This window comes from Mus musculus, chromosome 19, assembly GCF_000001635.26.
Source record: "Mus musculus strain C57BL/6J chromosome 19, GRCm38.p6 C57BL/6J".
Classification (NCBI taxonomy): domain Eukaryota; kingdom Metazoa; phylum Chordata; class Mammalia; order Rodentia; family Muridae; genus Mus; species Mus musculus.
The window spans coordinates 47,937,112-47,960,234 of record NC_000085.6 but is presented as its reverse complement, the minus strand read 5'-3'; the positions used below and the strand labels follow the sequence as shown (position 1 = coordinate 47,960,234).

The following is a 23,123-nucleotide window of genomic DNA, read 5'->3' as shown; positions in this document are numbered from 1 at the left end:
CTGTGAGCCCCTCCAGGACTTCATTTGCATGAGAGGATGTGTGTGAGCTTGTGCGTGTGCGGTGCTATGAATCCAACCCAGGGCCTCATGCACGCCACACAGCCTCTTTGCCACTAAGCCCACTAAGTCCCCAGCACTGGACCTGCATAATTTTGGAGCTCTGTAGACAAGGTACACCTGGGAGTAGATAGTGACAGCCACTTTCCTGCCATACGGACCAGAAAACCGAGTCTTTACTCGAAGAGAGATGAATGGAAACATCAACGTGAGAGCTTGCAGTGGGGCAAAGAAGGCTCCATCCTGAGAACGCCAAGCCAGCTCCCTGGAATTTCCTGGGGGCTGGATCCAGGGCTTCCAGGATGCGCCTGACAGTTTCTTCTCTAGTCCCTAAAGGAACCCAGGGTGCAATTATGTCTGAGTAACCAGTGGGCTAGAGCATGTAAAATGCTCGTGGAACATTAGCCGGTCAATGATGTAGAGAACACACAAGGTCAGTTGGATTTTCAGGTACTTGGGTGAAGCATTCATTTTATAAATGTCACTCCAGGCAACACCGAACGGATAGATGCACCACGATGACTGTCCAAACAATGTCACTCTTCCCATGAAGACTGGCATTTCAAGTCCGTGAGGAAAGAATTCATTCATCAATAAAGTTGATTGCATACCGGCTGGGTCCCATGCAGGCAATGGCCTGGGAAAATTCTGAACTGCAAACCCTGCCCTGAAGCAGGAGCCTGGCAGTAAAGCGAGATGAAGAAATGGGAAATAACCCTTAGTCTGCATGTCCCGTTGTAGCAGAAAACCTACTAGCCGTTTACAAAGACAAGTACAATGTGAGCGATAAAAATAAATTTAAAAACTAAATCCAGAGCTGGAGATGTGGCTTAGAGGTAGAGCATTCGCACAGCTTATGTGAGGTCCTGAGTTCCATTGCCAGCACCACAATAAAGGAGAAAGGGGGCCGGTGACTAAGTCCAATGAAATGTTTCCCTAGACATAAGATTGCAGAATAAAGGATAGTTTATAGACCTATTGGGAAGAGACTTCAATAATTTTCTTAGTGAATGTTTTTTCCAAAGGAACATCCAATCTGCCCATTCCTGAAGATTCTCTAGTCTACTTCAAGTGAAAATGTAGCATGTTCCGTTAAAACTTGGTCTCTGAGAACACAGGAAGCCTGTCCCTGAGCTAAATCCATCCTATCATCTAGAAGTAGTCTGGCCCCTCTGTCCTGGCCTGTGACTTCTCCCTCCCAAGATAAAACCCTTAGAAGTCTGTCACAGGAAGAAGGAACACTCTGGAAGGAAGGTAGCAGAGAAAGTCTGTCTTTCTGGGGAAGCTCAAAGTCGACAAAACCTTCCCCAATCCCTCCCTCAGCTTTAGACTGCCATGAAGATCAGAAGAGACAAGGGCGAGAAACCAAAACCAAATCCTACGCGCTGTATGAGACCCTGGGTTCGATCCCCTGGCCCACAAGAAAGGGGAGAGTGAGGGGTTCAATCCAGTGGAATATTTTCCTAAGTGTAAATTTGTAGAAATCTGAGAAGGCAGACACAAGAAAGACTCCACTTACCTCACCAACCAGTCATTTTCTTACCTAACACCTCAAAGGTATATTTCAATTAGCACTCACACCTGTAATTTGGGGATTAGTCGATTGTGGATTCTAGATATTAAATTAAGAAGTTAGGTGAACTGCTTAGAATGCCAAGAAACACAGCAGCAATGAGACCGGAATCCCCCCCCTCAAAAAAAAAATGCCCTTGAAATCCCTGCCGGAGGCGTATCTGCTAATTCTCCAGAGCCCTTCTGTTCTGGGCAGTGATAATAATGCAGCTTCAATTAGGGCCAGAAAACGGTGGGATTGCAAGCCGCTGCCCAGAGGAAAACGAAGCGGCGTGATTTATTCTAATCCCTTGCTGTTCTGTTCGCCCCAGACATTTCTTTCCAGACAGCTGGCACGGTTCTGAGTGGATACCACGGGGTGAGAAGAAGGTGTTGTGTACCAGTGTTGCTGTGACGAGCTCACCTTGTTCAGTATGTCTCTCTCTCTCAGAAGCTCCTCCATTGCCTTCTTATCAAGCTCCGCTTGCTTCTTTGAAGACTCCACCTCTAAATAGCCAGACAGAAAAATAATAACGAATATACAATGGATCCAAGGGAGAATGTGACTAAGCCAAAGTGATATATATATACATATATATACACATATAACATATATATACACACACATATATATACACACATATACACATATAACATATATATATATACATACATATACACATATAACATATACGTATGTGTGTGTGTCACTCTAGCTCAAGGATGAGAATCTTCCGGTCCCACTAAAAGAGATGGGAAAGGAAACTAAAGGAGATTAAGCCAGCCACAGGACCAAGGGTTAGCAAGGGTAAGGTAAAAAGCCTGAGCCTACTGGCTGCCAAAGGTCTTTGAGCTGTTTAGATCTTCTTTCCTTATAGCTGTAGGTAGAATTATAAAATGTAACTACCTAGAACTTGTTACATCTCTCCATTTGCCAAGTCTTCCCTTATGCCCCTCAGTGGAATTCTGTAGCTTTTTTATATATAGGTCTTATAGACATGTTTGCAACTTTGTTTATAGGTATTTTATTACTTTAGTAACTACTGTGGAAGAGGAGTCTAGCTAATTTTTTATATATAAAATGCTACTGGTAGCTACATATATTCTATAGCCTTCTACCTGATTGAAATCTCTTACTAATTCTAGAATGTTTGCAGATCATTTCTCAGATATTATTGTAGGAAATCCTGAAATAGAAAGGGCCCATGCTCCTAACCAATATAGCTAACACTGTTCTTTGATTAGGTGCATCAAAAGAGACAGGTCCCATGGGTACACACCGGTATCTATTTGGGAGGCTGAGTGTTGGAGACCTGCTTCAGCCCAGAAATTCAAGACTATCCTAGGCAATATAACAAGATGTTATAGCAAACAAAAGTCCCCCAAAAAGGATATTGTCAATAGTACATATAAAATAACAAAAAGAAAAAAGAAAAAGAAGAAGAAGGAGGAGGAGAAGAAGGAGAAACAGGAGGAGGAGAAGGAGGAGAAGGAGGAGGAGAAGAAGGAGAAGAAGGAGAAGAAGGAGGAGGAGAAGAAGGAGAAGAAGAAGAAGAAGAAGAAGAAGAAGAAGAAGAAGAAGAAGAAGAAGAAGAAGAAGAAGAAGAAGAAGAAGAAGAAGAAGAAGAAGAAGAAGAAGAAGAAGAAGAGAGAAAAATGAGGAGGAGGGGAGGAGGAGGAGGAGGAGGAGGAGGAGGAGGAGGAGGAGGAGGAGAAGGAGAAGGAGAAGGAGAAGGAGAAGGAGAAGGAGAAGGAGAAGGAGAAGGAGAAGGAGAAGGAGAAGGAGAAGGAGAAGGAGGAGAAGGAGAAGGAGAAGGAGAAGGAGAAGGAGAAGGAGAAGGAGAAGAAGAAGAAGAAGAAGAAGAAGAAGAAGAAGAAGAAGAAGAAGAAGAAGAAGAAGAAGAAGAAGAAGAAGAAGAAGAAGAAGAAGAAGAAGCATGCTGGTTCTCATAAACGTGACGTAATGGGGAGGTGAAGAGTATTAGCTTCTGTTTCAGAGGACCCAGGTTCAAGTCCCAGCACCCACATGGCAGCTTACAACCATCGGTAACTCCAGCCCAAGGGATCTAACGCTCTCTTCTGTCCTTTGAGGGTACCAGAGATCCACACGGTACACAGACACTCAAGTAAAACACTTCTAAACATTAAGTAACTGAATATATACACATATATAGTCAAAGCAGGGAAAGGGAGGAAGGGAGGGAGAGAGAGAGAATGATAGACTGATCTCAAAGCTTACAATTACTGCAAGGAATAAATACGAAAATTAAAACATGGGACTGTTTTGGTCTCGTTTGGCCAATTACATGATCTAAAGGTTCCATTATTCTTCATTTCTGTTATGGAAGGTTTTAGGTTGTAAATCCTCATTACCCTGTGAGCATCCTGCAAGCAAGGTCTTCCACATGCCCACTGTTAGCTCATGGTCTGTCCCAGTTTACAGAATAGATACATGGAGACGTTGCTAAGCTAACCCGCACCTACAGCTCAATGAAAGATCACCCCACACACACACTGTCTCGGAAGGAAAAGCATTCGGGCTCCCTAAAGCTCACTTGACAAGGCATCTAGATTTTGTACAACTTGCAGAGAGGCAAAGTGTGCTTTTTATGCATATTTTCCTATTATTTATGACACACAACGCCCTGTAAAGAAATTAAAAAGACACGTGTGTTAAAAGACATGTGTGTTCCTACATCGCACAGCCAGAGTGCATACTCAGACTCTTTTCTACAAGTCCAGGGCTGTTTGTGCCACACAGGATTTGACCAGTACCCCACATTATTTAATTATATTGTTGTTCAGAAAGTAGCACATGACATTTAGTGAGCTCTTAACTCTGTGCCGGATACTTCAGAAGTACAAGCAAGCTCACATCTTATTAATCAAGTACTTCTTCCTCGTCTTCTACAGAAGGACCTGAGAGTTCTGATGTCATTTACTTCAGTGGCAAATATCGAACCCTGCTTTAGGTTAGACTCCCATGGTGCCACCAGAACCTATGGAAGGATTTGGTAGGTAAAGGAAGTTTACAGCCTTGGAAACAGTGGCCCCCCTCCAGGTGGAATGGCATCCGATGTCACGTGGCGTGAGCCGGCCTCGCACAGAATCCCAGGTTTTGATTTGGCCGGAGTCACCCACGCAATGCTTATAAATAAGAGCGCAGCGGGTTACCTCTCTCCAGCCCTAGGATCTGGTTCTTCAGGGTGTCCTTCTGCTGCTCCACTTCTGCCTTTTGGTCATCGAGCTGGTGCAGTTTCTTGTGGATCTGCTCGCGGATCTTGTTAAGCTTCCCAAGGTCGAGGCGCATCTGGTGGATCTCATCCTCTTTGGCCTGCGTTAGGAGAGAGAATTAGCTGGGATGCTGAACCAATGAAGAGCCGGCGGCGGCGGACTAAACTCAGAGCCAATAAGAGGAGATCTCTGTATCAGTGTAGTTGATCCGTGGAACTGGATCAAAGTGCACACGTTGTTCAGTTTCTAGAGAAATTGAGCAGCTCTGTTCTATGACTAAAGTATGTGATGCATAAAATAAAAATAATGAAAAGGCTGATTTAAAAAAAACTGATGTTTTAAGCTGCTACCTATTTATAAAATCAAGCAAGAATGCCAAGTTATGTGTACACAACTATATGAGTTCTGCATACAAATGCTATATTTGATTGGCAGTTTTCATGAACTTACGAAGCGATCTCTCTGAGAAGGTTATTAAATTGCTATAAAATAGCTAAACATTCTTTTGGACCTACAGGGTCATAGTAGCCCAGTTACACACCCCAGAGAGTCATCCTTCCGCAGAGTCTGTTAGTCTATAGATGTGCAAACAGACCAGTGGCCAAGATCGGTAATATGGATACTCAAATCAACACATTGGCAAGAGATGTCAGAAAAGGAACTCTCCAGTCTTGGGGTTCTTTTTTATTTAAAATTCATTCACTGTTTAAAGAAACATTGCCATCAAGGACTGGAAGGATGGCTCAGTGGTTAAGAGCATTTGCTGCTCTTCCAGAGGACCCAGGCCTGATCCCCAGAACCCACACGGAACATCCAGTCCCTGTGGACAGATTCAGCACCCTCTTCTGGCCTCCGTGGGCATCACACATGCATGTGGATGCAGGAAAGTATCAAAGAAAATTTAAAGGTTTTTTTTTTTTTTTCAATTTTTCCATTCTAGATAACTAGAAAAATAATGACAAAGGTAGTTTAGGTTTCTTCTGTAATCATCGTAACTCTCAAGAAGGAAGAGAGAAATTTAGCTACGCATGTTACCTCTGGGTTATTACTAGAGACATAATTCCATTAATTCCAGGATGTAACAAAAGTTGTCCATCTTCCCAAATGTCTCATTTATGTTATCAAAGAACAAAATTAGTGAGATAATTTTTTTCTTGCTATAATTTCACCTCAGGGGCTAACATATCGCTCTGACCAAAGTGACCATCTCATGTTTGCTCCAACTTACTACAGTATCACAAAGATCAAGCTTCAAGTCAACTCACTCTAGACTCTTCTAAGTGTTCTTTGCCCCAGACCCTAGAAGGCTCAAGTTGGCTGATCTTAAAGCCTTTTCAATGCTGTGGTGGTTCGAATTATATAGCCATCAATCCAGATCCATGGTTACACTTCAGAAAATCCTGGAAAAAATCTCTTCTTTGGGGTATGCATTTAAAACAAGATCCATAGTGTGTGTGTGTGTGTGTGTGTGTGTGTGTGTGTGTGTGTGTGTGTGTGTGTGTCTGTCTGTCTGTCTGTCTGTCTGTCTGTCTGTCTGTCTGTCCTCTTTAGATTCTCCAAAGAGACTATAATACAAAAAATGGTCTGGCTCACTTCTCACATCTATACGCTATTCTGGTAGGCCATTTATTTTATGCCCAGTGTCCAGATATAATAAAAATAGGGAATATTGATTTTCCTTTCAGAACTGAAGTGAAAAATGTTGAGGTGTCTGTTAATCACAAAGGCACATGATACAGACCGTAGTGTCAAATGAGTATACACAGTCCATGTGCAAGCACTCTTTATTGAGAGGAGGGAGAACAGGAAAACTACTTGAAAATATGCATTAGACAGTAGTTTTTTTTTAAAAATCCATGATTCTACAATGCTGGAATACCCAACAGTGCCAGCCTATGCCCCAGCTCTTCCAGGCTACCTTCTCCTTACAAACCGTAAACTCTAAGCTGAATCTCTCTATTGTGCAAGTAGTGAATGGATTCTAGCTCCCGGCAACTGGTTACTTGCCGGGCTAATTACAGAGATGAGCATCTGAGCTTGCTTGAGAACGTATTTACATGCGCATATGATGAATTCTGTCAGTAAGAGAGGAAGTCTGATGACTCCCCGTTTCCAGGCCTGAAGTGATCATCACTGTGGGCCTGCACCTGCCTCTCTGTACCAAGGCTCTCCTCGCTCCGGCTAATGTAAGGGCACCAGTGGCCGAGGCAAACTTCCATTCACAGGTACTGAGGACAGGTAGGGCCCAGACATGCGCACGGTGCTTACTTTGAGCTCCAGGGCCTTCTGCTGGTTTTCCTGCGACAGCTGCTCACAAGTCAGAGTGTGCTGATCATTCTCTTGCTGCAGTTTCGCGTTCCGCATCTGAAACTGTTCCACCTCCTTCGCAGCTCTCTCGTTCAGTATCTGGAAGGAGGGGAGTGAAGGAGCTGGGTAATGCCCTGGTTTCAGCCAATGCCCAGAGGAAGCCCCGCAACCTCCTGAGAAGACACCAGCCACGGCCCTTTCCTCTTACAGAAAGATTTCTTTATCCCTGGTGAAAGCACTCATGTACTCAAATAAACATAATGGATGTAAAATGGCTGAGGAAACCCATGGCTTCTAACGAATAACACAGTGAGCATGGTTTTGGTTTTCTTTTTTCCCGAGAGCCTTTGGGAAGTCTTGTTCACAGGTGGCGGATAAATATTTTAATGTCTGTTTGCCGTTTGGCAGGCTTTGCCTACGCAACAATTTCTATAATCCTTGCAAATGAGCTAGAGACTCGAATGGGTTTTGCCAGCTCTGGGGCTCTGAAGCTGCGGCCTCCGAAGCAAATCCTGCATTAACATGCCACCATCATTTTTCTGAGCAGAACTGGGTCCCCAACACCAACCCAGAGACAATTCCCGGCTAATCCAACTGAAGTCAAAACTGGGGGTCAGCGTAGGGCCTGCTCTGCGGCTCTGCGCTCTGCGCAGGCGTGGTTTAAAACATCAACGGGTTGATGAACTATTTGAGGACTACTTCTGCTGGGGAAATGCTAAAGATGTGGGGATTAGGAAGGAGCAGAAGGAAGATGGCGGAAAGCAGGCACTTCCTTGTGTGCAAAGACAAATCACAGAAAGAGACATCCAATTCCCTAGCCCTGGGAACGAAACAAAATGGAGCCACCTTGCTCAAGATGAAATTTTGTGAGCCGGGTGTGGTGGCGCACACTTTTAATCCCAGCACTCGGGAGGCAGAGGCAGTCGGATTTCTGAGTTTGAGGCCAGCCTGGTCTACAAAGTGAGTTCCAGGACAGCCAGGGCTACACAGAGAAACCCTGTCTTCGAAAAAAGAAAAGAAAAGAAATTTTGTTTTATATGGATCCTAGATACTATTATTATAAAACCTTTGTTTTACCCAGATGCCCAAAGTTGGGGTTTTTTTTCCTTCTTTTTTTAATTTCATGTTCAAAGAAGCCTTGTGGATTTTTTTTCTCTTCTGAAGACTGCACACTGTGTATTATCCATTTGAATTCTGGCTTTATATAAAATTAATAAGGCACAAATGACAAAGAAATATATTCTAATATCTACTCTTTAAGAAGAAAAGCGTTGTGTGCCCTGACAAGTCCTTTAGAAACAAACTTCATAAGAGAAAAATAAAAGCATTTTTAGGAAAAGACTCTTTAACTAAATGTAATGTTTCTTTAAAGAGTGAAGAAGGAAGGTGATACATATCTGTAATCTCAGTACTTGGAAGGCTGGGTCAGAAGGATTGCAAGTTCAAGTCTAGCCTGGGCTAAGCTGTATCTCAGGAGAGGGAGGAGAAAAAGAGAAAAGACAGATTAAAATCATTAATATCTGTATAATCTTAAATGGCCACAAGAGGGGGAACATTTAGAAACATGACTCTATTTAAAATGCATAAAGATTAAGGATGGCTCTCTCCACTTGAAACTTAAACCTGTTAGGAATGAATGCAGTATATCTGTCCACTCATCCCACCACATTCGGGACTAATGGTCCTTGGGCACCGTGAAGGGGTGACGTCAGGCTTATCTGTCTGTGCTGATACTGTCCCCACAGGCCACACTGAGCACTGAACACAACTCTGGCACAAAGAGGAGTTACATTCTAAGTTAGTAGTGCATGCGAACAGTCACGTGTGGTTTGATGGCTTCCCCACTTGACACCTCAGGTCCATAGCTACATGGTGACCACATAACCAGCAGGATGTAGCCAAAGCGAGACAGGGGAGATTGTGCCCAGGTTGTGGTTCATTTCGGTAAAGCTCGAGCCAAACCCTTACTTGCTGAGAACTTCAGAGAAGCAGCTGAGGAGAGAGGCACTGGGGCTTTGGGGGATCAGTAATGCTTGGTTTCTTGAGCTGACTGCAAGTGAACGAGGCTGGATCATGGAGCTGCATACTCATGACAGACATGCTGCTCTACGTGTATGTACACTGTCCATCCATGAAAGGTTTCAAAGAAACTAATATAAAGCCAGGCATGGTGATCGAGACCTCCAACCCCAGCGACTGAGTGCACAAGGGGAGGGGGATGGTAAGTTCAAGATCAGAAGCAGCAACCTGGGAAGACCCCCTTGTCTCAAAATAAGAAATAACAATAGAACAAAAAAGTGAAGGGTGGGAGATAGCTCGGTAGCAGAGTGCTTGCCTGCAGTGTGTAAAACCCTAGCCTCGGTCCCCAGAACTCAAAAAGGAGAAGGAAAAACGCTGTCTTTGAATACCTATGGGGGTCGGAAGCAAGAAAATGGTTCATAAACATCCCATTGGACACGTCAAGATGGAGAGGAGCTGCCTCGGTGCCTAGAGTGCACAGGCTGTTCTCCCAGAGGATCCAAGCTGGATTCCTAGAACCCACACGGCAGCCAGCCCATGACACGGCTTTTGGTAACTCCATTCTTAGATTGTACACCCTCTTCTGGCCCCTGAGGGCACTAGGCATACATGTGATACACAGGCATACACTCGAGCAAAGCATTCACGCACACACACAGAAAAATTGTATTCAAAGCCCAGTTACGCCAATAAGTAGCAACTATTGTGACCACTGAATTATACCTATTTTCCGGGGGTCGGGGGAATCACAAAATGTAGGCTTTGGGCTGCAGTTCAGTTGGTAGAGGATTTGCCTACAAGAAGCATACAAGCATACAAGAAGGCCTAAGGTCTGTCCCCAGCATCAAACTTAGTAAGTGTGCTGGCGCATGCCAGTAATCCTAGCACTTGGAGATGGGAGTCAGGAGGATCACAAGTTCAAGGCCAGTCTAAGCTTCATACTGAACCCAGCCTGTACTAGCCTAGCAGAAAGAAAGAAGGGGGGAGATGGAAGGGAGGGGAAGAGGAGAAGTGGGGAGAGGAGAAGAAGAGGAGAGAGGATCCTTTCAATAAAATCTTGCTAGTGTATGCAATGGTGTCAGCGTTTAGATGTAGCTGTCTCTTGTGAGACTATGCCGGGGCCTAGCAAACACAGAAGTGGATACTCACAGTCAGCTAATGGATGGATCATAGGGCTCCCAATGGAGGAGCTAGAGAAAGTAGCCAAGGAGCTAAAGGGATCTGCAACCCTATAGGTGGAACAACATTATGAACTAACCAGTACCCCGGAGCTCTTGACTCTAGCTGCATATATATCAAAAGATGGCCTAGTCGGCCATCACTGGAAAGAGAGGCCCATTGGACTTGCAAACTTTATATGCCCCAGTACAGGGGAACACCAGGGCCAAAAAGGGGGAGTGGGTGGGCAGGGGAGTGGGGGTGGGTGGATATGGGGGACTTTTGGTATAGCATTGGAAATGTAAATGAGTTAAATACCTAATAAAAAATGGAAAAAAAAAAAAAGAAGAGAAGAGAGGAGAGGAAAGGAGGATGGAAGACGAGGAGGAGAGCAGAAGAGAGCTGGAGAGAAAAGGAGGCCGCGTCACCTTCTGCTCCTTGAGCTGCTGTTCCAGCCGCTGAAGTTCCTCCTTGCTCTTGTGCATATACTGCTGCATAGCCTTGATCTCCGCCTGCCTGCCGTCCATGTCCGTCTGGATCTGCCTGAGCTCTTTCTCCAGCTTCTCCTTCTTCCGAGACTCCCTGGAAGCTTCATTCTGACGATGCTGGATTTCTTGTTGGAACTGCGGGGGGGGGGGTGGGGGGAGGAAAAGAGAGAGAGAGAGAGAGAGAGAGAGAAGTGATGAGTCCTCCCGGTGGCGGTGGCAGTGGCAGGTCTCCTGCCTCCGCGGCATCTGGCCTGTAGCGTGCTTCTACAGCCTCCGTGGCACGGTCGTGCTGGCCCCAAAGTTCACGGGTTCGGGGATGTTCTGTGATGGTTTTTCAGGACCTTGACACCAAAAGAGCCATCCTGGCTGCAGGCAACAAATTCGCCCATGATATTATAAATATCAACCAAATCCAGAAAGCTCGGAGTCATAAGGATGTTAAATATAAGAAGGGTATCCAGCTTTGCATGGGGGGGGGGGGGGGCAGTTACCAGAAATAAGAAATTCTGTTACTTGATCACGGGTGTTGTTAAGCCAAGCACTGTGGTTACACCTTAATGTCCAAAAAAAATCTATGAAAAGCCCTTTTCTTTTCTTTTTTTAAAAAAAAGAATTATTTTATTTATTGCATATGCATGCAAACTCTATCTGCATGTCCACCTGTGACTTATGTGCCAGAAGAGGGCATCAGATCCCATGATAGATGGGATGCCACCATGTGGTGCCTGGGGATTGAACTCTGGAAGAGCATCCAGAGTTCCCAACCACTGAACCATCTCTCCAGTCCTGAAAATCCTCTTTGTGTTATCTTATGCTAAAGAATGTCTTTTCTTGTAAGGGTCTCTGCCCTTGCGATTTATTTTGTGAACTATAAAGGAGAAGGCTGAGGGATTTCTTGCTCCATGTCTGATGCAGGGACACCACCTGAACCTGAACCCAAAACTTAAGCAGAGCCATACACTGCCTTAGTGACCTCTCGGACAGAAAGAACCCTGGGCAAAATGGGCTCATGAGACGCGGCCAGAGAAACAGCCAGTACAGAGAACACTTGGGTTGGACATAACGGTTTACATCTGAGAGAGGCACTAGAGGGGAAAGCAGGCCGGAAGGACAGACCGTCCTCCGGAACCGGAAGGTGGTGGGCAGACCTGACTGATGGCCATTTCAGCTTCTTCCTTGGCGTGCTCTGCTGCCTGCTGCTTTTCGATGGTCTGAGCTAGGTTCTCCCGCAATTTCACCACTTCTGACAAGAGCTGGTCACGCTCCTTCGTCACCTCTTCTTTGAACTTCAGTAAATCTCGGATGCTGAACAGAAAGAACACAGGAGTCAGACTAAGTGGCCATTTGTTTGGGGGGTCTTTCCCAGTGTCCCCAAGTCTGGCTTCCTGGGAGATCCGTGGTGCACACTCTTCAGGCCTTAAGAGACAAGAATGGGAGCTGGCTGTGAGGTGTTTACTAAAAAGAAATGACAAAAAAAATAATAAATACAATAAGATCTGTTTTTGTTTTTAGTAAAGTATACTGTCTATCCTGTGTGTGGTGTGTGTGTGTGTGTGTGTGTGTGTGTGTCTATCTGTGTGTCTGTGTGTGTGTGTCTGTGTGTGTATCTGTGAGTGTGTTACAGACACTTTTAAAAAGACAGATATTAATCATGTTATCAGCTATCTCTGAGAATCAGGATTTGGGGTAGAAAAGTTGGGAGCATGGGTTCTTCCTGTACCTCTGTGTTACTTGGATCTGTTACAATAACACCATGTTGTTATTGTCAGCTCTTATAATGAGCCCTGTGAAGATGTCAATTTAGGGAATTAACTATCTAACATATCCACTGGGGGCTATGCTGACAGCTAAAATGTGTAAAGTAAGGGATAAATATAACCAAGTTATAAGCATCACCAACTCTCTTCCCATCCAACCCCCCCCAAAATTAATTTATCCCAAGGGGTGCAGCCCAGAGAAAGCGTTCCCCAGAACAAACTGGAAACTCGGGCATGCTGCCTGGCTTTGAGGAGCCTATGATAATACTCATTGATTTGAATTTTAAGCCGAATGGCTCCACGTTACAAAATCCATTCCATCTGACTAGCCGTGACTTCCCATGGAATTAGTGCTCGTAGAGCGTGAAGCTCTGCGTCTGACGGGGCTTCTGCAGCAGGGCAAACCAGAAGGGAGGCAGCAGCAGGCTAAGACCACGCCCCGCAGATTCTTGCCGCTGACAGCCTTCAGGCGACGGCTCAAAACACAGGAATTTGACAACACTCATTTTACCAGTATCACTGATACGACTAAGTGTTTCAGAAGGAACCTTCAAACCCATGCCCACACGCATCTGCAGAAAAGAAACCTCAACTCTAAGGCCGATTTGAAGAGAGCGAGCCTAGACTGAGCACACTCTTGAAGCTCGAACTCCAAACGGCTCCTGCTCCACATACCACCCTCCTCACCCTCCTCCACTTCTGTCTCTGTCAGTGCCCTCACATGTCAGTGGATCTTCCTTGAGACCATCATATCAGAGACCATATGGTTGTCTTTCGTATTCCTCCCCTTAATGCCTGTACATACGACATCAAAGTCAGACCAATCGAGCAAGAAGATACAAGAAACTGAGCAAGTGACGTTAGGTTTGGTTAAGAGGGCCAAGGAAGTGCACCTGCTCCTGGTGTGAGACTTTGCGCGCCCTGCTAGATAGACTCTTGCAAGGCTTCTAAAGTTCTCTTCTTTGGGGAGCTCAAAGCATAAGTAGGTAAAGATATTGTTCTAGTTTGTTTGTCTGTTGCCGTGATAAAGACCAAAACCAAATTGACTTGGGGGGTGGGTAGAAACCCCTCCGGTTACAGTCTATCATGAAGGGAACTCGGTGTGCGATCTAAAGGCAAGATCCTGGACACAGAAACTGCAGCGGAGACCGTGGAGGGCTGCTGCTTACTGACTTATTCCTCATGGCTTGCTCAGCCTCTACAACCCAGGGCAATACCACCTACAGTAGGCTGGACCCTCCCACATCAATCATTAATCAAGAAAATGGCCCCAGAGACTTGCCTACAGGCAATCTAACAGAGTATTTTCTCAGCCGAAGTTCCCAGGTGACTTAGCTTGTGTCCCATTGACTGAGTGAATGATGCACAAAACTAACCAGCGAGGAAATACCTTAAGGAAGCCTTTTAATACAATGTAATAAGGGTCACACTGGATGTAGATGTTGGAATCTGTGGATCTGTGGATCCCAAATACTCACTGAGATCTGGAGGAGGAGAGGAGACAGGATAGGAATGTTGATTGTGACAAAGTAAGGATGGTGTTCCAGATGGGTTTTAAAGGATGAAAGGAGCATATAAAGGGGAGAATGAAGAAGGGGCATCTTTGGGGGGGGAGCAGGGAATGCTTGTGCAAAGATGGAAGTACACAGAGTGAATGAGGGAGGGCTCAGCATGAGACTAGAGAAGCTAATTGCAGCAGACATTTGAAACTTTTGAATGGCATTTTAAGGAATCTGTCTTCTATCCTCTTTGTATAGGTACACAAGCAGGGATGGGGTGGGGGGTGCAGGTGGCTGCCTGCATGCTTCGGAAACACACCTCAGGTTGCAAGGATGGCTAAAGGGAGAGATGTATTGCTGCAGACAGAGCAAGCAGAGAATAGGGGTGTGGGCCAGGCAGCAGCACCGGCCACAGGAAGTCAAATCGACAAGACGAAGCTTAAGGGATGAAGAAGTGGCAGAGGGAAGAGCATCCCAGTACCTGCCCAGACCTGAGCAGGTAAGAAAGATGGGGATTCATCATGGAGGATGGGTGAGAGGGCTGAAAGGGGGCAGAGAGGCCAAAGTTCCATTCTGTACACGCTTAAGAGAGAGGGCTACATTCTAAGCTTCTTCTCCTTACACTGCAGGAACAGGTAGCGAACACATAGCTCTCGCCCCTTATCAGACACGCTGTGTCTGCATTAGAGGGAGTCTAGTACAGAAAGATACAGTTGGTCAAAAGGCAAAGAACAACTGGCCACGGGGTTTCCAATCCCAACTGACACATCTACAACGCCACTCTCTCCTGAAGGACCAGTCAAGGAAGGTTTCGGAAGAGCAGGTTAAAAGATTCTAAGAGTCAGAGGTCCTGGACATCTGCTTCAAGATAGTGACTCCTGTATATGAGAGGGAAGCTGTACCCATGAATTATCAGCAATATGTCTGCCTAGATGAGACCTAAAAATGATAGAGCCATGAGGTATGCCATCATGGATGGGGGAAAAAAATCCCACGAGGCCCCACCCCTAGATGAAGAGCTGCAGGTGATCATTGGTTGCTGAGAGAATCAATCTTACGATAGAAGCCTCTTGATAGGTTATCCAATGCCAAGTGCTCAGCCCTAAACTCATATACATATAAACAACACTAAGTGAACTCAAGGGGTTACACTATAAATTGTGTGTGTGTGTGTGTGTGTGTGTGTGTGTGTAATGTCAGTATCTAAAGAGTAAGAGGAAAAAATAATAGAAAGATAAACCTAAAATCTCTACTTACGCAAAAAACGCAGCAGCAATTCTTCTCAAGAAAGAAATGTAATCGGGCAGTGGTGGCGCACGCCTTTAATCCCAGCACTTGGGAGGCAGAGGCAGGCGGATTTCTGAGTTGGAGGCCAGCCTGGTCTACAGAGTGAGTCCCAGGACAACCAAGGCTACACAGAGAAACTCTGTCTCGAGAAAAAAAAAAAGGAAGGGAGAGAGAGAGAGAGAGAGAGAGAGAGAGAGAGAGAGAGAGAGAGAGAATATAGCCTTTGGGGAGGACAAGGGGAGTCTTAAAAAGGAAAGGTAGGGAGCCTAGAGAGGTGGTTCAGTGGATGGTTCGGTGGTCACGAGCACTGGTTGCTCCTCCAGAAGACCTGGCTTTGATTCCTAGCACCAACATGGCAGCTCACAACCACCCATACCTCCATTCCCAGGGAATCTGATGCCGTCTTCTAGATTCCATGGGCACCAGGCATGTAAGCGGTGCACAGACATACATTCAGACAAAACACCTATACAAATGAAATTTTAAAAATAAACAAGTCTTTAAAATCAATAAAGACAGGAGTCGGGCAGCGGTGGTGCATGCCTTTAATCCCAGATAACCGTGCCAGGCTGCGCCAGGTTGCGGCACACCGCAAGGGCAGAGGCAAGTTTATACACTATCAAGAAGATTTTCACCTACTTGCTGTCCTGATCCATTGACAGTCCAGACCCCTGCTCAACTAGTTTGGTCAGGTTCACTATTTCCTCCTTCAGGGCAAGAATTGTCTCCTTGGCCTTTTGCTCCTTGTCATATGCCGAGTCCACCATCTTCCAGGCTTTCTCGATTTCCTGATGGGCCAGAGAATATCATTGAGGAGAAGAACAAATGGGATTCCGGATCCAGCACAAAGAAGAGCCCTGTGACTCCACTTAGCAGTCACTTACCAGAAAAGAATAATATGCTTTTTACAGTCTGAGGGAGTTTGGACTGACTGAATTGTTTAGTGTGAGTAGCCAACAGGGAAGAAGAGCAGGCATAGTTCAAGGGGTGGTTTTCCTAGTGCAAGGGGTTTTTTCTGATAAACTGATAAATTTACAAAACTTAAAATGAGCGCTTATATGCTTAACAAATATTTAAAATGGCTTTATTCTGTAAGGTGATCTGATCCTTAAATTAATAGAAAAATTCTTAATATTTTTCAAGTAAAAAAATACGTGCTAGTGGGGCACGATGACGCATCATCGTGCCTATAATCCTAGCACCAGGAAGATTAAGGCAGGAGGAGCATGAGTTTGAGACCAGCCTGGGCTACGTAGCAAGTTCAAGGATAGCTTGAAAACATGTATATATGTATATGTATGTATATGTATAAGTATATGTCTATGTATACACACATATACACACATACACATATGTACACACATTAATATAACAAACATACACACATATTATTACACACATATTATGTATGTGTGTGTGTGTGTGTGTGTGAGTGCCTGTGTGTTTGAATGTATATGTGTGTGTTCACGCGTGTGTTTTGTCCTCAGGTCCCTGGTGAGTGCCTGAAACGCGTGGTCAGCTTTAGAACACTGCACAGGCAGGATCTCTTCTCCTTGCTGGTACCAGAGTATGCACAGTAATTTTAGCACTTCCCATCTTCAGAAGACCAAGCCCAGATCCTCCCCGAGTGCATGTTAGGCAAGCACTCTGCTTTGGTCCTTGGCTTATTTTGAGGGAGAGAAAAATCTCACGGCGTGTCTCAGGATAGCTTGTTTTCTTAGAAACAGATGCCCGTGCTCATGAGGGAAAACAAACCCCATAGCAGGAAATGGAAGTATGACTTATCCGGCCCCGACATCCTCACTGTTGTGAAATGTAGCGCAGACTTCTTACATACACACTGAAAGGTGAATTACTGCTGTTGAGTATTTGTCTGCATTTGTCTGCAACCACCTTGAGTATTTCCCACCACTTCACTATCTTGAAACATTTTTTTTTGTCAAATAGAATTTTGGTTCTTTATATAAATAAAAACCTGCAAAGTTTAGATGGAAATATTTAGCCTTTATGCTGACAAGGAAGAAAATGGATGGGAAAGAGCAAGTTCAAATTTGCTGTTCTAACACACAGAGAGTCCCCTTGTATGGCCACGGCCCATCACTTAGTGATTCAAAGCAAAATGTCAATTCGTGGGCTCTCTCCTGATGGACTAGCCATATGCACATCTGGGCAAAGCATGTGAAGAATATCTAAATTGAGAATATGATTGCATAATGTTTTAGGCAAACCAATTTCACTAATTAGATTTTCATCAGTCTGTAACTTTCATTTCCAGTGTTAAAGTTTATAATGAAAAGTGTTTTTCCAATTATAAAATGAATTACAGTTTCCTTATATTACGTTTCCAGCAAGAAGAAGAAAATGACAGTAGAGGAGAAGCCATGCTACAGGAGAGTAGTTTCTAAGAAAGCAGGTCAGCCCTATCTTGTACTGGTCTTGGAAGTTAATTTGAATTGGGTGACATCTGATTGCTTGCTTTCAAGGGAATTACCTAAAACATTCACAAGTCATTTCTCAGAGCTGGAGATTTAATTATAAATTAATACATCTCAACCTCTTATGACTTTGAGATCAACAGGGAACATGTATGCTTTATCTTCAAGAAAATGCAACGCTCTTAAAGATGAAAACCTTTGCAGCGTGGCACAAAGGCAGACTTCCTCCGGATCCCCGAGACTGGAACTCTGGCTCTCCTACAAGAGCATTTGGGGAGACGAAGAGACATGGGAAAGGACACTGAGAAGAGTGGTCGTGAAAATAACTCCCTGGGAACTCATAAAACAATCTCCCCTGGAGCAAGAGGAAAATAGAGATGAAAAAAAAAAATGCTTGTAACAAGATATCAGGGTGAGAGATGGCTCCGTGGATAAATCACTTGACACAAAAGCATAATGACCTCAGCTACACCTCCCAGATTCTACCGGCAGCACAAGCTTCAATCCCGGTGCTAGGGAGGCAGAGGCAGGTGGACCAGTAGCACTAAACAGGCCAAGCAGTAGAGTCTAACACGGAAGCCGCGAGCTAAAGAGAAGCCCTATTACTTAAAACAAGGTGGGCAGCATCTGAAACAATAGTAAGTCACTGACCTCCACATGAGTACACACATGATCGTACACACACACACACACACACACACACACACACACGCACACACGCACACACACACACACACACACACTGTCAGGTGTATACTCATCTTGCATCAGAGAGAACAACCTGAGGTTCCCAGCTTTGCCTTGTATCTCTAAGTCTTTTGGAAAAGCCATCATTTTACAGAAACTAGGCAGCAAAATATAGTAAAGTTCTCCATTTGTTTTTCAGCACAGTAAACCTCACCAGGGTTAATTACTTTCTAAAGGAATACTCTTCCCTAGGCTTAATGGGCAGTTTTATCTAATAACTCATGCCTGGCCAGCCCGAGAGCTGTCAGTATCATGGATAGGTGATGTCGGAAACGCAGGTTCGTCTGCTTCTAGATCACTGACCTTCTTAAGGGATGCGATGGTGGTCTGGTCGTCCTGAGAGAGCTTCAGAGCTGTGGCAACCTTGGCCGAGTTCACCACAATCTCTGCGTTCAGCTCTCTGCACTTGGCCATGAGACGCTTCTCATTCTCGTAAGACTTTTTCATGATGGAGTGAAGTTTCTCATATTCGGTCCTGAATTTTTCCAGACTTTTGTCTCCTGAAAGTTCGCTGAGAACCTCCTGAAAATCTTTCTCGATTTCTTCAAATGCAGTTTCCTCCGGCATTACTTTTTCAGCCTTGTCCTGCGAGAAAGAGCGAGGATGTTGCTCTGTGACTTCAAGAAATGGCTGCTGGTGCCCCAGAATGAAAGACCCTCCACGCACACACAGCTGCTGGCACCTCAAAATGAAAGACCCTCATGCACGTGGCTGATGGTACCCCAGAACACACACAAAACCAAAGCCGCCAGCTAGCAGAAATATTGAAACTACATGTTGGAAAGGTTCCCTCGACCTCAGATGAATTTATAAAGTGCATATGCATACATATACGGTATAATTAGTTGATATGAGATTATACTCAAATAAGGTAAGCCTTAACTCCAATATGATGGGCATCCTGAGCAGATTTTAGCAAAGACAAAGAGATACACAGCGAGACTATAAGGCTGACTAGGACTGGTGCAGTTGCAATCTAAGGAAGGCTAAACACTGTAGGCTACAACCAGAGACTAGGAAGAGACAGGGAAAGAGAGTCACGGTCTCAAAGGGAGCATAACTCTGCCAGCATCTTGACCCTAGACTTTCAGTATTGAGGACCAGGAGACAAAATATTTCTGGTTTAAGCCATCCAGTTTGTGGTACTTTGTTAGGGCTACTCTGGAAAATGAGCACCTACTTATCAGGTACTGCACAGCAGTACTACTAAGGATAAAGGTATGGCTAATGCATTCATCCATCCATTCAAGGGACATTTATTCCCCCTTCTATAGGGGAGTTCTGTGATGGAGCCTATAAAGGCAACCAAGATAAGGAACAAATGTCCCATCTGGGGGGTTATTTCAGTTTTACTACCTGGTCGAGTATGTTCTCTGGTAACGGAAATAGAGAATTCAGTCCCTGCCATAAAAATGCATTCTGTGTGCTTTAAGAACACATAAAAGGAGACTTCCTCCCAACTTCCAGTATAAAGTACACTTTGTGAAAGAAGCGGTACTCAGACCACTAGACGGAAAGAAAGGATTCTCACAGGTGGCTCTAGAGAAAAGATCATTCCCTCCCTGCAGCTGGCAGTGCCCAAGGAGCAGCTCACAGCCACACAAGTGCCTGAGATGCCCACCCATCAGAGCTGTGACTAGGAGAAGAGGCAGAGATAGCCTAGGGGAATGGGATGCTGTGCTAAGGGATGCGGATGTATGCTCTGTCGGCCACAAAGACCCACTCATAACTTCTAACCGTGGGTACGGTTTGCAGACTTGATTTATACTTTCCACATTCTGCTTTGACAGCCTACACCCAAAAGACCTTAATGGCAGCCACCCACTGCTCATCAAAGAAATCAAACAAAATGGTCTTTCATCCAATAATAATAAAACTCTAATCCATCCTGGAGATTATAAGTAGCCTAGTTTGCCTCTTCTCCCGACAAGCATAGCATGCCCAGTGTGAGGAAACCTTATATAATCTTAGTTTAAAAGCAAAAAAAAAAAAAATCTTGTACTGTTAGTTAAATCCCTACACATGATGTGCAAGCAAAACATGGTTTTTAGAGATTTAAATAGACACCATGCCTGTAACACTCGGTGTAACAGCTTTGGTACTATTTTAAACCCAACAGAGTTTTCCTTACTAAAAGCAGATTATTGCATAGAGCATGATTCAACCAACGCACAAAGAAAGAAAAAATCCTATTAAGCAAATGTGGAGCTGCTATTGCTCCAACTCATTGATACAAAACCTGAGTCACAGACACATTTATTGCAACAGCGTTCTGCGCTCTTGCCTGGAAAGTGGTGTTAACGTCAACACTTGATCAGCAGCCTAACGATTTGTTTGCACCCAGGTTCTCCCTGTGCACCTGGCACTTACTGCAGGAATGGAAAAAATATCAAAAAAAAAAAAAAAGAATATGTTAAAGAAACTTTTGTGAACAAAAGAGATGTATTTTTCTGTTGTCGCTTCAAAAAGTATTCTATTAAAGGCAAAGAGAAAACAAAACTCTAGCTCTGACCAATGGGCAGTTGGTATCTTCTACATTGTGGCCAAGTGGGTATTTACAGGGAGATCAACATGAAGTGCTACGAGGAACTGTGACATTCCACCATTCATCTACCTAGAATGTCTGCCACATGCCGCCAAGTGCTCTGGGCTCTGCAGGTCATCAGCTTGTCCTGCAGACAACAAGTTTTCCAGGGAGGAAAACATGGAGAATGAAGAACAATGAACTGAGAAGAGGACAGTGAGAACCAGAGAAAACACAAAGCAAAGCAAAAGAATGAGGAATAAAAATGAGAGCAAGCAGAACCAAGAAGCGAAGATGGGAAGTGAAGAGTCATGAAAGAGACCAGGTAGTGGGGAGCGGTGATGTGACCACAGTCTCCCGGGACACTGAGTGATGGCAACTGGGAGCAGGGACAGTGTGGGGGGATAAGGAACGATGGGGGTGGAGCTTACAAAGGCAGAGTTGAGGTGGAGGAGATGGAATGGTGAGGAGATGCAAAGGCAGAGAGAGGACAAGAAGCAATTGGGCGGGGCACGGTTGTGCTAGGAGATGTTGGGACCGGGGCTGGTTTCATGGGTGTGGGCCCAGTCACTCACTCAAGACTTAGTACTCAGAAGACTTCTACCTTGGTTAAATTCTCTGCTGTCACAGCTTAAAAGTCTTAGTAATTTTAAAAAGCTTTTCATTTTACTCTGGAACTCACAGATTATACAGCTGATACTGGCTGGAAATGGTATATAATAGGTAAGGTGCGGGTGCACTCTGATAGATCGGTGAAGAATTTAAGTAAGACCAAGATAAATGAGAACTCTGCATGTCAAGTGATGGCAAGGATGTAGGGCTGTCGAGGTTATAGATGAGAGGGCTAATGGACAGACAGGTTACTGAAGGATGCAGAAGTCAGCCCTCATCAGTGCAGCTGAAGATGAAGTGTCCAGTAACACAGGCGAGAGACGGGGCTGCGGGATGTTAACACGGGGTCAATGAGAGCACAGGGCAATGACAATGAGCTGGAGGGCCGTGATGAAAGTGTGACAGCTGGTGATCATGTGTTAGGGGATCAGGGCGCGACAGGTGGAGAGGTTAATGAGGAAAGTAACAATGAGACATTTTCAATAACATCTCTGCTGCGGTATCAGTAATCGCCCGCAGTTCAGACTGCCAGTCACGGTCTGCGAATTCATGAAGAGAGGAGAGGTGGGACAGAGCCACGAGAGAAAAAGCGTGAGGATGCATATAGCAGGGGTGCTTGTGAAGGAGGATCAGAATTAGTGAGTGTAACAAAGGATGAGTTCCAGTAGGAAAGAGATGACAGGAAGAGAACCAAGGAGAAAAAGAGGGGCTCTGACTCCTGACCTCCGTCATCCTGACGCTGTTTGGAGGCGGCCTCAAAGGCTGCCGAGGAGATCAGAAAACTGGGCTGGAGTCTGGAGAAGGGGCTGTGCACTGCCCCCAGTGTCTAAAAGGGCGACACGTTTTTCTGATCGCCAGCCCGGGCGCCGAAATCCGGCGCTCGGTGCGTCTTCGGTCGCCTGGCAACCGCCACGCCCCCTGCCGCTGAGGCAAAGCACAGGTTCGAAAGGGGCGGAGCCCCGTAGGTCGGTACCCGGCAGTGGTCCGCAGAGAAATATGCAAATATATCCTGAAGGGGATGGAGCCAAGGAACCGTGCCCCTGAGAGGCATAGCAGAATCCCCAGACTCAAGAAACCAGTGCACTGTGAATGCATAGAGCTGGGATGGATAATCAGTCTTGTTCGTGAAATGTGGTTTTCTTTCTCTTTATCGCTAGCCCTATTTCCCAACCCTCAAATTCAGCCACAAAGATTGTTAATAAGTGCTTGTGTGCTCAGATATGTATTTTTAAAAAAAATCAATCCCATTTTCTCGTGTGTTTTTATTAGTTTGCTAATGAACGTTAGAAATATGTTCTTTTCTCACTGGGCAGCGTTCTTTTCTAGGGCCTAATTTTATTGCACTGGTGTCCGTTGCTTCAGACTTCTGCTTGGCATTTCAAATTGAAGACCCGACACATGTCATTTCCTTCCTCAAATGTTGAATAACAAGGCTGCCTCCAATTCAC

At 45.0% G+C, this 23,123-nt stretch overlaps 1 protein-coding gene across 1 annotated transcript in view; it reads right to left on the bottom strand.

Moving 5' to 3' along the window:
- The window catches only part of Cfap58 (cilia and flagella associated protein 58), a 97,668-nt gene extending 75,145 nt beyond the window's left edge, over positions 1 to 22,523 (bottom strand). Inside the window, exons 1-8 of the mRNA NM_001163267.1 lie at positions 22,399 to 22,523; positions 18,843 to 19,124; positions 15,997 to 16,145; positions 11,963 to 12,119; positions 10,755 to 10,949; positions 7,111 to 7,248; positions 4,783 to 4,942; positions 2,033 to 2,115 (exon numbers count right to left, since the gene is read on the bottom strand). Of these exons, the coding sequence (NP_001156739.1) occupies positions 2,033 to 2,115; positions 4,783 to 4,942; positions 7,111 to 7,248; positions 10,755 to 10,949; positions 11,963 to 12,119; positions 15,997 to 16,145; positions 18,843 to 19,124; positions 22,399 to 22,407 (1,173 nt within the window). The 5' untranslated portion in view covers positions 22,408 to 22,523. The remainder of the gene's footprint in view (positions 1 to 2,032; positions 2,116 to 4,782; positions 4,943 to 7,110; positions 7,249 to 10,754; positions 10,950 to 11,962; positions 12,120 to 15,996; positions 16,146 to 18,842; positions 19,125 to 22,398) is intronic.
- Between the last annotated feature and the right edge of the window lie 600 nt (positions 22,524 to 23,123).